Here is a 17,582-nt window from a genome sequence, read left to right as displayed (position 1 = left end):
ATATTCATCATTTCTTAGAACATTTGCATTCATTCAGAAAAAGAAACAAAAAGACAATAGAAAAAGAAAGAAAATGAACACAGGAAAGAAAAAAAAAAGATTATACCTACCATACCCCTCACCCCTGGCTTTCATTGATCACTAGCATTTCAAACTAAATTTATTTTAGCATTTGTTCCCCCATTATTTATTTTTATTCCATATGTTCTACTCATTTGTTGACAAGGTAGATAAAAGGAGCATCAGACACAAGGTTTTCACAATCACACAGTCACATTGTGAAAGCTATATCATTATTCAATCATCCTCAAGAAACATGGCTACTGGAACACAGCTCTACATTTTCAGGCAGTTCCCTCCAGTCTCTTGACATAATTCTTGATGAAACAGGGATATCGATGTGTGGCCTATAATCTGCAGCTCATAAAGAAGGTCTGTTGGAAAAACTAAAATAAGATTGGCAGGGCAGTGCGACTCTGGGCCCTGAAACCTTGCACAACAGCCATTCTACCATTTTCCAAGGTTACCATCTATCTTGTACATCTACCTTTGGAATGATTGATCTGAGGAAGCTTCAACCTTTGTTCTTTAGATTCAGTAGTTTAAAGGGATAATCAGTGGGCTTTTCTTTTTAAGCCAGTTAGTTATCAGGGTCTGTGTCACACAGAGACAGCCAGAGGCCCAATATCTCCTTCTGCTCCCTCCTCTAGTCTAACATGGCAGCTCCCTTTGATGCCCTTGGATTCATATTCTAAGTTCTGTGGATGGTAGGAGGCATATATGGTAGCTGCAACAACTTTTTTTTTCTTTTATTTGTTTCTTTATTAAAGGAGTCTTTTTGTGTGTGTGTATCAGTAAGAATCGGTCAATTTATGCAACAAAAATAAAAAAAGAACTCAGTTACTTAACAGATGTTGAGGGGGTTTTTCTAATCAAAATCACTCAGGAACCCAGGCTGACTGCAGCTTCTGTGCAACTTGATCATCCTTTTTTAAAAAAATTATTGCACTTTAATTCACATACCACAAAATTTACCTTTTAAAACTGTACAATTCAGTGTTCTTAGTATATCCACAAAGCTGTGCAACCATCACCTCTATCTAATTCTAGAACATATTCATCCCCAGGAAAGAAACCCCACACCCATTAACAATCACTCCCCATTCCCCCGAGTCCCTAGTCTCTGGCAGCCACTAATGTACTTTCCATCTCTATGAATTTGCTTATTCTGGATATGTCATATCAATGGAATCATACAATATGTGACCTTTTTTGTCTTACTTCTTTCGCTTAGCATACTGCTTTTCAAGGTTCATCCATTTTGTAGCATGCATCAGTACCTCATTTTTTTATTGCCAAATAATATTCTATTGAGTGGGTATACCACATTTTGTTTATCCATTCATCAGTTGTTGGTCATTTGGGTTGTTTCCACATTTTGGCTATTATGAATAATGCTGCTATAAACATTTGTGTATGACTTTTTGTGTAGATGTTAAGTTCTCAGTTCTCTTGGGTTATACCTAAAAGTAGAATTGCTGGTCATATGGTAACACCATGTTTTAACTTTTGAGGAACTGTCAAATTGTGTTCCACAAACTGTTTTACATTCTCATCAGCAATATATATAAGTGTGTCAATTTATCTACAACCTCACCAATGCAACAACTTTTGAAACGAAGATGAAGGGGGTAGACATCAGAAAGACATGGCGGAATACTGGGGTAGGGGAGGGAGAAGGCTATTGGAAGGGATGTGTTGAAGACAGATGAACAAACCTAAAGCATCATTCATATCAGTTTTAATGAGTCCCCAGGCATTTGTCAGAAGTTAAATTTCCAAATTGATGCATCCTTTTAGCACATTTTGGCTGAAGTATCTTCTTGTGAACTGTAATAAACTTGCTTATTGTAAACTATTTAATAGCATATTAAATAAAAACTGTTAAAGAAAATTTGTTTAAAACCTCTACAAGCATAACAAACTGTTTTCGTATTTCTGTGTTCTCTTCCAGCCTTTGCCATTACATCCCAACTAAAATCACTTTAAACATTTTCCATATTACTTTTGTCTTCAAAATCACCTCATTTAATAGTATAAGAAATCATCAAGTGGATCAAATATTTAACCATCCCTGTCTTTTGATAGAAATTAGGTTGATTTTGTTTTGTTTTGTTTTTACCTGTCATAGATAATGTTGCAATAAATAACTCTGGGGACATAGCTTTGAATTTTCAAAAATTATTTCCTTCTCTTAATCCCAGGAATGGGCTACCTATTTTTTAAAAAATCATTTGAAATGTTTCCAAATGCTTTCCAAAATGTACCAAGTTAATATTTAACAGTTGGTTTTTCATCTAGGAATGTGTGGTAACAAAATAAAAGTTGTAAACAACACTAATTTAAATATAGGTTGTATTTCCCTGGTATGGATGTAAAAAATTACACAGTAAGCAGAGCATAAATCTAATGACATGATGGAATAAGGAAGTTTCTGAAGATTGGTCCCCAGAAACAGCTCAAACCAGGTTCAAGTCGCTGGGTACACATCATTTACATACAGGATTTCTGAGATTTCCTGCTTCAAATTCATCTCTGCACATTTGTCCATCCTTGTTGCGGCCCTTTGACTATCTGGTCTAGTAAACCCATTACCAACTCACTCTTGTCAAAATTGACAACTCTATTTGGGGAAAAATGACCATCAAAAATTATATAAACGTGCCATTAACCTACATGGTACTATGGGGGAAAGGACCTGCTTTTGAAAGCATGAAACCAGGCACAACAGTGGCCTTCTACTAATTAACTATATGATCCTAGACAAATTATTTCCCTTCTAGAAGCCTCAGTTCCCTCCTCTATTATGTCGACATAAAAACAAACACTTTAGAAAGTTGTTGTGAAGATCAAATGAAGTTTGTAAGTGAAGGCCTTATGAAAATGAAGTATAAATTGAAAATCCTTCAAAAGAGCAAGCTGGAAATAACTTACTGTGGAACATCGTGGTGGGAAGTCTGCGTTGGTGTAGTATTCTGCAGATAGTTCACCCTTACCTCTCCCAGTTTCATGGCTGGACAACTTTGTCCTCACTTGGTTTTTTCAGGTGACTGAATTTTACTCATTGTCTATTTGGGATTGATTTCAGTCTGATTCATTCTGTCATCTGATCAGCACTTCTTTATATTAGTATCAAGTTTTATGCTAATTACAATTAATTGCTCTTCCAGACTATTTAACATTTATTCCTTCCTTCTGTGTTCCACAAATTATTTATTGGAAACTTATGATATGCAACTTGTACTGTACATTGCTAAAAAATTATACGACTATAATTTCTTTAAATTATATCATGTGACTTGAAGTTTTTGATAACCTCGAAACTTTCTTGAAAACAGTATCTTATTCTCACTCTTAGGAGAGAATTTAAATGTCAACAAAAGTTACCATCTTTCATAAGGAAAATGTTTACCCACCCTATATTTAATGGTCCAAATTCATGTTTTCTATATTTGGAATAACGCAGTAATGGTCATGTTAAAATTCATTTTAATGAGTTTTCTTTTCAATCATATCTTCAAATTATTCCAACAAATCATTGATTGTTCTCAGCTTGTATGGTTTCAGGATTCCCCCGTAGGAATCATGTAAAGATTAAACTTTAACATATTTGTTTCTTCAAAAAAGGGTCCTCACTTGTTTCTTGAAATTGCAGTTATTGGTATATAATTCTAATTTCAATTATATGGTTACTAAATTGAACTAATGCCTGAGTCAAAATCTAATCCTGTAACACAAAGGGAAAAGAGCCTAGAATAAAGTTCATAATTTAATTAAATGAAGCATCTGTGGCTTTTCCCACATATTAAAAGAGAGAGTAAAGAAATCAATATTAGTAAATTTGTAGTTTCCTGAAGTACAGGTTCCTTGCCGGAGGAGAACTTTTGCATGCCAATTTTGTACAGAGTGGAAGGATATTTTAAGCTTTCTGTTGCTATTACATTAACAACAGTGATCCTGATAATAATCATAATTTTTTTTCATGTAAAAGGACCATATCCAAGGGTGTGATTTAAACTAAAATGGCCTGAACTATTGACTTGCCTTTCCTCACGAATTAGTAATCTTTAAGATTTAAAGATAATCTCTATAGAAGCCTTTCTGGAAATTAGAAATAATACAATTATTGCAATAATAAAAGTAACACCTTCTGTTTATTAGGATTGCAAGAAAAACATATTTACTATGAACCTAATGAAGCTTAAGTTCAGGGTCCCTCACTTGCATGGGTTGCAGTAAGTACTCTAGATAGAGAAGCCAGTTTGGGATCAGCAAGCATTTCTAAGTTAGCATTCTAGTGAATTCTCTGAAGAGACTTCAGAAGAAAGGAATCCGAATCTCCAAGACTACAGTAATTTGCTGTGATTTTTTTTCTCATTCTAAATTAAATATTCATTCTTGCACCAAGTTTTATTGATTTTGTATTTATGTATGTCCATAATTTTTTTTTCTTAAAGAGGGCTGTCCAAACTGTATAAACCTCAGGCACACACAATGTAAGTTCATCCCTGTCCTATGAGCTTCCCCAGTGCAGGGACTATATTTTGTTTACAGAGGTACACTGATGACCAGTGCAGATCTTGACTTAGAATTCTTGTTGTTTGCTGGCCATTGGTGATACAGATTCTGTAAAGTAGGATTATTTTTCCCATTCCAGAGAAGAAGTCAATGTTCACAGAGGCTGAACAGTTAGTGGAGCAAGGATTTGAACCCAGACCTTTCTAATTGCTTTGCTACATCATCCTGCATTCTGGCTGTCCCACCATTTCTAAATTTTGAAGCTGTAGGGGAGTGGCCATTGATAGGAGCCACAGAAATAGTCGTTTTTTTTTAAATAGTTTTATTGTCAATCCTTAACAAACAAACAAACATACAAACATTCTTGACATACAAATATTATATACGTGGTTAAAATCAGTGGCTCACAATATCATTACATAGTTGTGTATTCAGCACCATGATCATTACTTGAACATTTGCAACTCTCCAGCAAAAAAAAGAAAAAAGAAAAAATTCATACATACCATTCCCCTTACCCCTCCCTCTCATCGACCACTAGTATTTCAGACTACTCAATTTACTTTAACCTTTGTTCCCCCTATTATTTATTTTATTTTTTTGCATGGGCAGGCACCAGAAATTGAACCCAGGTCTCCAGCATGGCAGGTGAGAATTCTGCTACTAAGCCACCGTTGCACCACCCTGTTCCCCCTATTATTTAGTTTTTAACTGTATTTTTAACTCATCTGTTCATACCCTAGACAAAAAAAAGCATCGACACACGGTTTTCACAATCACACAGACACACTGTGACATGCAGTTTTAAATGATATCTCTTTCTGCCATACTTGGTTATTAAAAAAACTAAACAGTCCTAGAATGGGGGTACTATTCTAGCATGCTGAGAGGAAAATAATACATGTCTGTCTGGAATTTAAGATCACCTAGAAAGTTTGTGGAGGACCTTCCAGCAAATTTGTGGGGAAAGGCCATGGTCAGAAAACCATGTCACTGTCCAGACGCCTAGCAGAGTGTGTGGCACTTATGTGTCAGTCCCTGTTCCTTTTCCTAGAACCAGCAATGTTGGTGTTGGCTATTCATGGGGGTCAGAGGCTAAAGGAATCCCTTAGGGATCACCTCTACACTTGAATCTTGACCTGAGGATGGTGGTCTTGGTGCCATTCTCAATCTGAGACTGAAAGGGCAGGGCTGTTTTGCTTGCACAGCATTTAATGCAGCACCACCTTCAAACAAGCAGTAACTAAATTAGAACTAAATTCTTCAGCCTTCTAGTTCACTATCATTTCCAGGACACCCTGCAATTACCTTATGTAATTTGGAACCCACTGTCATACCTTAGAACAGAAGGTGACTGACTGACAGGCTGTGAAAAATGTAAGGGATATGAAACAGACACAGCTTGAAATCTGCCAAAGGACCATAGACGGAGGAAACTGTGTGACCAACGCCCCACCCCCCCCAAAAAAATCCACAGCAAAGCTAGGAACTAAAATAGAACGTTCAGCTATTCCAAATTTCACTATAAACTAAAGAGTATTTTTTACTCCATGATATGTTGATGTTCAAAACAAGGTAAGGGTGGTTAAAAGAAGGAAGCATACAGCACATATGACTAACATAAAAGAAGAACCGATAACAGGAAATCCCAGCCGTTTGTTTTAAACTTGGTTTAATAAACTCCAGCCAAGATGTGATGCTAATGAACGCCAGTGCAAGATGTTGGTGATGGGGTAGTATATGGGAATCCTGTATTTTATGCGTGATTGTTTTGTAAACTCACAACTTCTCTAATTAAAAAAAAGATGAATACAATAAACCTCTAATTTCAGATAATGAATGAAAGAAGGAAGAAAGGAAGGAAAGAGAGAGAGTAAGAAAGGGGGGGAAGGGGGAGAGAAAGAGAGAGAATAAGAAAAAAGATGCTAAGAAGAGTCAAGCAGCAGTGGGCTCACCAAAATACTAAAAAATCCTGGCTTTCACTAGCTTCAGAATTCCCCTATAAATATTTTGAAGTACCACTACTATATCATCCATGGACCGCCTTGATTACTTCTTTAATTCACTTGTTAACAGCAAATAAGTTAGAAGTTCTGATCTATTTTCAGCATCCCTATGATATTTCTGCAAGGGTATCTTTGTTGATGTCCAATAGTTTTAACTATACCTTTGTCTAAATAGACTATTTTCTAAGGAGTTTTTAGTAAGATTTTTATATACAAAAATGACTTATTTTACACTATATAGTAATGTAAAGTTCCTCTCAATTTGTAGTTTCAGCATACTTAGCACCATTTCCACTATTCATGATATTTTCTGATCCCTATGGAATCTAATTTTCCATGTAGGAGAGTGTTCACATTAAATCAAGCTGTTTAAATAGGACCACAATATTATTCTCTGAGCATTTATAATTACATATATTTAAACTTTTGTTAATCATTCACTCAAGTATAACTTTTTCTACTTAATGGTTAGAAAAGGCTCTCTTGAAGGTTTTAGGGTATGAATTTGTAGTCTACAAATGAATGTTTTATATGACTCTTTTATCTGACAATGGTATTCTGGTTATAGAAACTGTCCTTGACAACTCCTACCCACAAGCGGTTTTCATCTTTTATTCAAATTTGATTCAAAAATCTGAGAATACTGGTTTTGACTTGTTTCATCAATATCCCCCAAATGTTGTTAGAGATGTCTTAGATCCTGTTGGAAGATGAGTTGGGATTATTAAAGTAGATACTGTGCATTAGCTAATTCAATGAATAATTGTGTGAACTGATTTACTTACATTTTAGGTATTGCCAAGGACAAATATATGTGATCTATCACTTTAATGGGATATTAAAGTTTGGAGTAAATAAAAAGTAAAATCACAGGGGCAATGAAAAATCCCATGGTTAATATATGAGTGAGGGGATAAATGGTTCATAGATTTTGTGGAAAAGTAAAACATGTAAATAGTTTGTTTCAGCCTTTAAATAGGCAATTGAAATCAAATATCTTTGTTAGCTTAGCATTAGCATAAGTGGTTGTTATGAATTTTGAGGCAGTAAGTAGTTCTTTTCATTAAGCTACGTAGCTGACTCATGCTTACTAGTGTGAATTCAGACAGGTCAGATTTGAATTTTTGCTTCATTTGGCTTCGGAGCTTACCAACTGTGAAACCTTGTCTACACCTTAGTTTTATCTTCGTTATCTTATCTTATCTTATCTTATCTTAGTTTTACCTTAGTAAAATGGGTGTAATAACACTACCTGAAGAAGTTGATATGAGAACTAAACGATATTATAAAGAATACCAAGTTTCTGACACAACTGTAGGAATGAAATAACGTATTCTTCTTATAATAGTTAAGAATATTTTGACAGAATGTAAAAAATATCTGTAATAATCATCTTAATCTTCTACTTTGCTTTAAGAATTAAGACTATTTTCTGTTTTTTCTCCTACACTCTTCTGTGTTGCTAACTATCTAATCTATCTATTATCTATTTATTTATTTACTGATGTGGGAGGGAAAAGGAATGGTATAAGGTAGAAAATAGTGTTTTTTTATTTTTAAATTTTTTTAATTTTGTAGTATAACATATATACAAAGCGAAGAAATAAAAAAGCAATGGTTTTCAAAGTGCTCTTCAACAAGTGATTACAGGATAGATCCCAGAGTTTGTCATGGGCTACCATACAATCCTCTCATTTTTCCCTTCTAGGTGCTCCAGAATATAGGAGGCTAGAGGGCTTAAATATATTTTTTCATCATCACAATTAACTTTTTTTCCTTCTCTTTTTTTTGTGAAAAATAACGTATATACAAAAATGCTATAAATTTCAAAGCACAGCAGTATAATTAGTTGTAGAACATATTTCAGAGTTTGACATGGGTAACAATTCTACAATTTTAGGTTTTTACTTCTAACTGCTCTAAAATACTGGAGACTAAAAGATATATCAATTTAATGATTCAGCATTCATATTCATTTGTTAAATCCTGTCTTCTCTGTATAACTCCACCGTCACCTTTGATCTTTCCATCCCTCTCTTTAGGGGTATTTGAGCTATGGAAATTCTAAAGTTTTCATATTGGAAGGGTCTGTCACTAATATGGGGTAAGGAGATGGAACTGTCTGATATTCTGGAGAGGCTGGGCTAGGTTTCAGGACTTATCTGGACCAGCGATCCATCTGGAGTTTGTAGGTTCCTGGAAAGTTACTGTAGTGCATGGAACCCTTGTGGAATCTTATATATCACCCTAGATGTTCTTTAGGATTGGCTGGAATGGTCCTGGTTTGGAGTTGGCAGGTTATGATAGGTAGCAAGGTGTAACTGAAGCTTGCGTAAGAACAACCTCCAGAGAAGCCTCTCGACTCTATTTGCACTCTCTCTACCACTGATACTTTATTAGATACACTTCTTTTCTCCCTTTTGGTCAGGATGGAATTGTTGATCCCCTGGTGCCAGGTCTGGATTCATCCCTGGGAGTCATCTCCCAGTGAGACTTTCACCTCTGGATGTCATGTCCCACGTAGGGGGGAGGGCAATGATTTCACTTGCAGAGTTGCACTTAGAGAGAGTGAGGCCACATCTGAGCAACAAAGGAGATCCAGAAGTAACTCTTAGCCATGCCTAAAGGGAGTCTAAGCTTCTCCGCTACCTACATTAGCTTCACAAGAGTAAGCCTCCTGATTGAGGGCATGGCCTATTGGTTTGGGTGTTCCTAAAGTCTGACTCTCTTTTTTCCTGTACTTCATCGACAGGAAAGCTTGGGCTAGTTTTTCAACTGTAAGACTTGGCAAAAATTAATTCTGATATGTTATTTTCTTGAAATTCAAGTAAGGGAGTTTAAAAAAATTCCTCTTTTTTTCATGAAAACAAAATCCAGATGATCCTTGAAGATTTTGCTTCTGTTTAACCAAGACAGACTAAAAAGGCTCTTGCTACTATTTCCATTTCAAAATATTTCACTGAATCTTCAATATGTTAATGGGAGTTGGGAAGAAGAAGCTTATAAATGACACAATCTATTTAAACATACCTATGAAACCCTGCAATCTCCTTGATATGCAAGAAAGCTTTTGTAGCAGTATATTTACAAAGAAAGTTTAGTTATTAGTCATGAGATTGGTGACTTTTTCACAGCTGCTTCTTGTGGTTTTAACACAAAATTTTGATTAAGAATTTTGACAGAAACTTTAAAAGCATACTATGTAAAGATGGTTATTTTCTTTTAAATGTAAAATATTCTCCTTATCTTCTTATGTAATTTAATTGTTTTACTTTTAATTATGTAAATTGTCATAATACACAAGGATAGAAAGAATAGTATAATGAACCCTCCTTTAAGCACCATCCAGTTTTAATAATCATCAACATTTTGTAGCTTGTTTCAAGATGAAAAAAAACAGTTCTATTCACACATCATACCAAGATGAATTTTTAATGGTAAAAATTTTAATAGAAATGTTCATACATAATTGTTCTGGAAAGACTATGTAACATTTATTCTAAAGTGTGTATGTGTGTGTGTCTGCAACCCACTTCTATCCAATTGCTTTAAATCCTATCTTGGACAAGGTAGTATCTTAAAGAGAAAGCAATAATTACTTAACTGAATACTTAACACATGCCCAGTATTTTGCTAGCTTCTCTAGGGGAATGATACCAAGAAGTATTAAGACAAAGTCTTCAAAGAAGTGGAAAAACAGTGAAGAAATGTAGTCTTGTCCCAGGCTTAGGAACAAGTTGGTTAGTCTTTGACCTAGATTAGAGTTTCCCAACATTTCTTGTCTTGAGAGCCTCTTTCACAGTTTTAAGCAATCTCTTGAAACCTTCAGGAATTTAAAAAATCATTTCATCATTTGTATGTGGCATACAAATAAGTGTTGACAATTTATATAAATACATTTTAATAAAGATTATATTATAAAGTTTATTTTGAAGGAATTTAAATATTTATGAATTATGTATGTTTAAAATGCTCACCTTCCATAAACATCAATATTGGCATTTTCTTATTTAACAAATAATGCACATGATTTAATTTATTTTCATTATTCAAGAAAAAGTGTTTCATGAAAAACTGTATATGATGGATTGTGTTCGGTTTTACGACTAAGTGCAGAGTGAAATTTATACATTCGATTGTGGTTTTCCAGTGACTGGAACACCTACTTTTTTTCCTTTTTAATGGGAGATGATGTTATGTGGAACATAGATGAAAAATTTTAACTTTAAATATTATATATTTATCTTAAGGATATTAGAAAATACTGGTTTCTCATTTATAATAGAATAAAAACTTCCCTTCAAAATAAGATTTCTAAAGAAAAATGTTTTAGTAAAAAATGGTACATGTGTACTTTGTATGGTTTGTATGGTATGTGAATATATCGCAATAAAACTACTAGAAAAATAGTTCATATGGAACTTGGATATGCAAAAAACACACACATAACCCCAACATAAGGTGATATGTGAAAACATGATGTCCTGGCATCAAAAATAAAGAAAAATGCCTTTGAAACATTTTGCTTTTCTGAATTTTGCTTTTAAGGAAGGACAAATTTAAAAATAAATTTAGTGTTTATTTATAATTTAGCATATAAAAAGGAGAAGATTTGAGGCTGCTCTTTAAAGTATTTCATAAATAATGGAATGCCAAATGTAGATAGTCTTTATTTCCAATATGTGAAAAAGTCAAACTAGATAGAATGACCAATATTATATCCTCTTTTAACATTTTCTAAACATTGTTTTTCCTCTAGAAGCATCCTGATAAGCTATAAATGAATTCTGAGTTTGTGTGCGCAACTTCCAGATCTGGTGAAAATCTCTTTGAGGTAAATTTTTAAAAATATTATAATCTTTATGCTCCTCATTAACTGGTTATATTTCAATGCCCTTATTTTTTCTGTTTCATGTCCTCAACCAGTTCTCTACTATGGGTATAAATGTTTGGTTCTCAATGGGGGAGGGGGCAATTTTGCCCTCCAGGGGACACTTTAGTTGTCACAACAGTGGGGGCAGGGCGGCGGAGGATGTGCTGCTGCCATCTAGTGGGTAGAGCCAGGGATGCTGCTAAACGTCCTACAATGCCAGGACAGACCCCCATAACAAGGAATTATCCAGCCCCAAGTGTTAATAGTGCCAAGGTTGAGAAATCCAGATATAAGGAAAACAGTATATGTCTATGAAAAGTAATAATTTAGAGCTATGAAACGGTCAGTACTATTATGGAAGCTGGCAGTATTCCGTGGAATAATAAACTGAATGAGCTGCCTTCTATTGAGCAAACATCCCTGCCACCCCACCCTCAACCTCTGTGCATGTTTCCTTAGAGGCTCTCAATTCTCCATTTTAAGGGGGACATCTCTAGTTAAATTATGTGTATTTATTGACTTAAAAATAGAGTGGAAACAGACACCATGACTGCCTTTAGTAATGTGACTCCCCAGACATCTCATGGGCCCTTGGGGCTTTGTGGACCTGACAGCTGAGAAGCTGAGATGGAGGGCATTTTGAGAGTGTCCTGTCCTGTCATCCCTATGGTTTGGTAAGTGAATCAGGAAATTGCTCCTATTTGCTTAAGCCTACTTGAAACAGATTTCTGTCAATCACACCCAAAAGAGTACTGACGATTACATCACCAGATCAACATAGGCACTATTTCAAGAATTAGCAATAAGGAGATGAAATATGAAGACTGAATTTGAGATTGGTTCTTTGACTACTAGATTACAGATAGAAATCCTAGATTACACATTCAATAAACATCTATAACTAACCTGTACTAAATACTGTGCTAGGTGTTGAGTATATAAAGACAAATGAAAAACAGTTTGTCCTTTCAAGGAAGCGTAGTCTGTTTGAGGAGACAGAGAAACGCCGTATAGCATGGAGCGGTGCTCTGAAGGAGGCGAGCACAGTTTAGTTTGATGGTCCAGAGGAAGGGCACTTAACCCCGAAGGGTCAGAAATAGCTTAAAGGTGCTGAATGCCTGCAGGGAGTTTTGAAGGGCATTAGATAGGCAAAGTAAAAAGGACATTTCAACAGGATAGAGCAAGCTAATAGAGACTGGGTTGAGAGTAAGAGCAAGCTAAAATGAAGAAATTGCTACCATTTCACTATGGTGGAGTGTGGGATGCAAGGGGGTGGGGTTGTGGTGGGGATGGGAGAGTGGCCAGAGAGGAGGCTGGAAAGAAGGCCGAGGATTACGTCAAAAAGACCTTGGTGAAAAATTGGGACTTTATCCCAAAAACTTTGGGAGCCACAAATGGATTTTATGCAGGAAAATGATACAAGGTATGTTAGAAATGTCACTCTGTAAAATCAGGATACTAATAGGTACCTGACAGGGTCATTGCAAAGATTAAAGATAATATTTAAAGCAGTAATTACTGTAACTAGACACAGGAAGCCAGAGAATGTATCCTCATTCTATTCCAAAAATGCAGAGTGGGGCATCCATTAATAAGTGTATTATGGGGAAATTTTATCTCAGGCATAGATGCACTTTAAGGTAAATTGCCCGATCTGCAATAGAGTGAAATCTAAATTCCAGGTCAGTTTAAAAAATGCTTGGACCATTCAGGTTTCCTCTAAAGCAGGACATTTCAGACTGAGGTGGAGTTTTCAAGATCATCCTGGAACTAAGAAGACCCCAACAGGCACTATGAAATCTTTTTAATATCAGAGTATTGAGGAATGAAGTGGTCTATCACTATCTAAGAATTCAGTTTTATTTAGGCTTATTTATCTCAATAAATGTGCTTGGATGAAAAACTAATCTGAAAATGTTTTTTAGGGTCACTAGTTAGTAACGTAAAAAGAAATAAGAACGTCAACTAGTTCCATCCCCCTAGCCCATATAATCAACATCCCCTTCCAACCTGAAAATGGTAGAATGAACATAGTCCAAATATCCCTTAAGAGTGGGAGAAAGATTAAAGGAGAAGGTGGAATTATACAGAGAAGATAGGGTTTAACAAATGAGTGAGTGCTGAGTCATTATATTGTCAGTACTTTAGTGCAGGTAGAAGTAAAAACCTAGACTTGTGGAATTGTAACCCATACCAAACTCTGAAATCAGTTCTACAACTAATTGCTGCCATGTGCTTTGAAATTTATTGTTAATTGTTGCCATGTGCTCTGAAAATGTCTATGTTATTTTTCACAAAAAAGAAAAGATACATATATTTCTTCTAGCCCCAGTGTTTTGGAGCAGCTAGAAGGAAAAATCTGAAATAGTGGTTTGGTAATCCATAACAAACTCTGAAATCTGCTCTGTAGCTACTTTGTTGAAGAGTACTTTGAAAATCATTGCTTTTTCTTTCTTTTCTTTATCTATATGTTATATTTAATAATAAAAAATGTTTAGAAAAAGAAGAAACAATTCCTTGAAGCATAAAAAGCAAATAAAACTAACATTTTCTATGTTAAAGGAGAAACAGGGAGGGGCCAAATGGGAAAAACAAGTTTACCTCAGACTATAAAACCATTGCAAGATTTCTTTCTTCGTGCTATAAGTCACTGGGTTAGGAAGCAAATTTCACTTTCTGACTCATTTCATAGGACCTCTTACACCATTCAGTTTGAGACAGGATTTAGAAATTTTAAGATGAAAGAAACTGCGTGGAATGCACAATAATTAGTAACTTTAATCCTTCAATTTAAAACAAAAAATTTTATCTCACTGTTGAAAAGTGCTCGTTTTGTGTTAAAAGGCAGAAACTTATCTTGAATTAAGAGGAAATGAAACATATCTAGAAATATAACATTTTGTCAGCTAGGTTTGGAATCAATATTTGTTTGTAGTTAAGACTTTTATCCTGTTTGTTTTTTATCTTATAGCCAGTTTTTAAGGTTTTAAATAAGTCCAGGAAAGGGAAAGGGGAACTTAACTTTTCACTTTCCATATTTTGGTTCAATCTTATTTTAAAAAAGTTACACGAGCATGTATTGTTTTAATACCTTTAAAGAGCTCTCTAAAAGGAATTTTTTTCTTGTATATGCATAATATTTAACAAATATCTTTATTGAATTATCTTCGGGCACCATACAGTCCATCCAAAGTGTACAGTCAGTGGCTCACAATATCATCACATAATTGTGTTTTCAGCATCATCATGATCATTTTTAGAACATTTGTATGTGCATAATCTTAATAGCTATTACACAGCTATAAGTTTTCTCTTCTTTAAGGTCTTATTTGGCAAATCAAAGCATATCCATACATTAATGGTATGTTCTATACACAACCCTATTCAAAGATGTACGAATGAGCTTGAAATCATAATGTAATCTGTTTACTGTAAGGACAGGTATGACTGAACCCATTGCACAAATGCACATGTATAAGACTTCAAAAAGTTCAAAAGGAAAGGACGGTTAGCAGATATCATTGTATGTAAAGAATTAACATAGCGTAGTTTTCTGTTTCAAACATTTATTTCTATTTCTATATACTTAACATTTTATTATTAAAATTATAATTATCTAATTATAATTAATAGGGTTGCATTTCTGCACCCTATTAGTAAAGCTTGTAGCTTTTTTCATTTCCAAAATGCAACAGGTGCTCAAAGAAATTTATTTTTCCCAGGTAACTTTTTTAACTTGACGTAAAAAGTTAAACCTGATTCCAGATATTGGCAGCCTCAATGTGCGGCTAAGCCTCTTGAAAATTCTGAAAGATTTTTTTTTCTAAATTCTTAAGTCAAAGCATTAAATGTTTAATTATGTAGTCATTTATAAATCCTATGTTTACAACAGCTGAATTTTATGCTGTCATCTTGGGCAAGTTATTTAATCTTACTAAGCCTCAGTTTCCTCTTCTTTAAAATGGGAATAATAATAGGACCTAGTTCGTGAGGTTGCAATGAGGATTAAATGTGATAGATAATACATGTAAAGGCTTAATGTAGTCTGTGGAACAGAGTAAGCACTCAGTAAGTATTAGCCAATATTTTGCTTGCATTTTCACTATTGTTTTAATCATCTTAATATTGCCCAACATAAACTCTAATTTTTGAAATATACTGCTTTAAACACTTAGTAGAGCATTTTCTTCCCAACTTTTACATTACCCATTTAATTTTAACTCCCAGGAAAACTAATCTCATCTTTTCTACCACACAACGCAAACCGACTGTGAAAAGCATTTACTTTAATTCCTGTATTTAATGTTTGCTAGCTAATATTTATTTAGTTTACTATAATCAAGTACCTCCAAGAAGAGCAATATTAACAGTGAATATATATATATGTATGAAATGGTCTTGCCTTAGCATGATTTTGAAATGGTTATGTATTGTCAGAAAAGGGTTTCTACAATTGCGTTTGTAAAATCCTGTTTCTCCACATTTTTATTACAAATGAAAGTAAACTCATATTCTCACACTGTAACCTATAATTGTGAATCAAAAAAATAGTATCAAAGTGCAACTTTCAAGGAAACCAGTTGGATGAATACATTAATAATAGCTTAGATAAATAAAACATTCACTACTTTAAAGATGAAATTTGATGATAGACCTTGTGAATTAGACTAAAATTAATTGAGTTGATTTCAATAAAAAGAGGATCATTTAAGCAGAAGGTAAAGTTTTTAGTATTTCCCTCCTTACATTCTAAAACTATAATATGAAGCCAGCTGTACTGTACCTTGATCAGATTGTGTCCCACCGCGTAGACAGCTGCTAAATTTCCCTTTTCTCCAGGGGCATGCACACCTGTCCCATACCCATGCCAAGCAACCAGATATGGGTTGTGAATTGTAATCCAGTATTTGACACGGTCCCCAAACGTCTGGAAACAGTATGTGGCATAGTCATTGAAGATATCTATCATGGTTTCATTTTTCCACCCCCCATATTTTTCTTGTAGTGCTAAAGGCAAATCCCAATGGTATAAAGTAACTATAGGTTCAATGTTTCTAAGTACTAGAGCGTCAATAAGAGAATTATAGTACTGGAGACCTTTTGCGTTGGCAATCCCTGCTATTCCATCGGGGAAAAGCCTTGGCCAGGAAATTGAGAATTGATAAACAGAAACTCCTAAAAAATCCAGGGCTGCTAAGTCTTTTTCCAGAAAAATGTAACTGTCACTGGAACCGTTCGTGCTGTTGACATTTTTAAGGTATGTACGGGTGAAGTGATCCCAGATAGAGTGTCCTTTTCCATCCTTCTTCCAACTCCCTTCCACTTGAAATGCCCCAGTTCCAACACCCCAGAAAAAGCTTTTAGGAAAAGTGTCATAGAGAAACAGCTCACTTTCATTTACCGGACTAAAATTAGGACTTTTTGACCAGATAGCTCTTCCATCGCCAGAGAATCCAGTAGCAGCTCGTAGAAGAATAAATGCCGACAGGATGACAGATTTTTGCAGTCCCCGGTTGGACATTGTTTTCCTGTAGCGTATGTTTCTTTCATCAGTGCTGAAGAAAATCCATTCATTCCCTGGAGATCCAGCCGCACTGTCTGGCTTCATTTACCACTAACTGCTGGACTGCCTTATCAACGCTTCAGTAAAAGCTTGAGATTGTAAAGCTCTGTCAATGATTAGCTTGAACTGTGAGACTTAGGATGGGTCACGGAGAGCAACGTAACTTAAGGGAGGTGGCCCTGTTACAGACACCAACGCAATTCGTTCTCTCTCGTTATGAGAAAACACAGATGAAAATGCATCAGTGACAATAGTTTGAATGTATAACTAAAGCACTAAACAATGACTACAAATGAGTTTAACAGCCATGTTTTCTATGCAGCCTTTCATATTGACCCAAATCTTTTCTGAATGTCTAGAACATGACTGAATAAGGTTCATGCCTTTTTATTTTTGTAGTTTTAATGTAGTAACTTTATTATTTGGCATTTTAGGGAAACAACCTAATAGAAAGCAAATAGCATTCCTATAATCAATAAAAAAAAGCTAGGAAAGAAAACATTACACTACCACAAGAATTACAACACATCTAAGAATATTCTTAACAATAAATGTGACCTAT

The 17,582-nt window shown here is 34.8% G+C and overlaps 1 protein-coding gene across 1 annotated transcript in view; it reads right to left on the bottom strand.

Annotated features, from left to right (window-relative positions):
* KLB (klotho beta) overlaps window positions 1–17,070 on the bottom strand; it is a 37,953-nt gene extending 20,883 nt beyond the window's left edge. The window contains exon 1 of the mRNA XM_077136626.1: window positions 16,241–17,070. Within this exon, the coding sequence (XP_076992741.1) occupies window positions 16,241–17,065 (825 nt within the window). The 5' untranslated portion in view covers window positions 17,066–17,070. The remainder of the gene's footprint in view (window positions 1–16,240) is intronic.
* Window positions 17,071–17,582: the final 512 nt, after the last annotated feature.

This window comes from Tamandua tetradactyla, chromosome 19 (assembly GCF_023851605.1).
Source record: "Tamandua tetradactyla isolate mTamTet1 chromosome 19, mTamTet1.pri, whole genome shotgun sequence".
NCBI lineage: Eukaryota > Metazoa > Chordata > Mammalia > Pilosa > Myrmecophagidae > Tamandua > Tamandua tetradactyla.
This window is presented reverse-complemented; position numbering and strand designations above follow the sequence as displayed.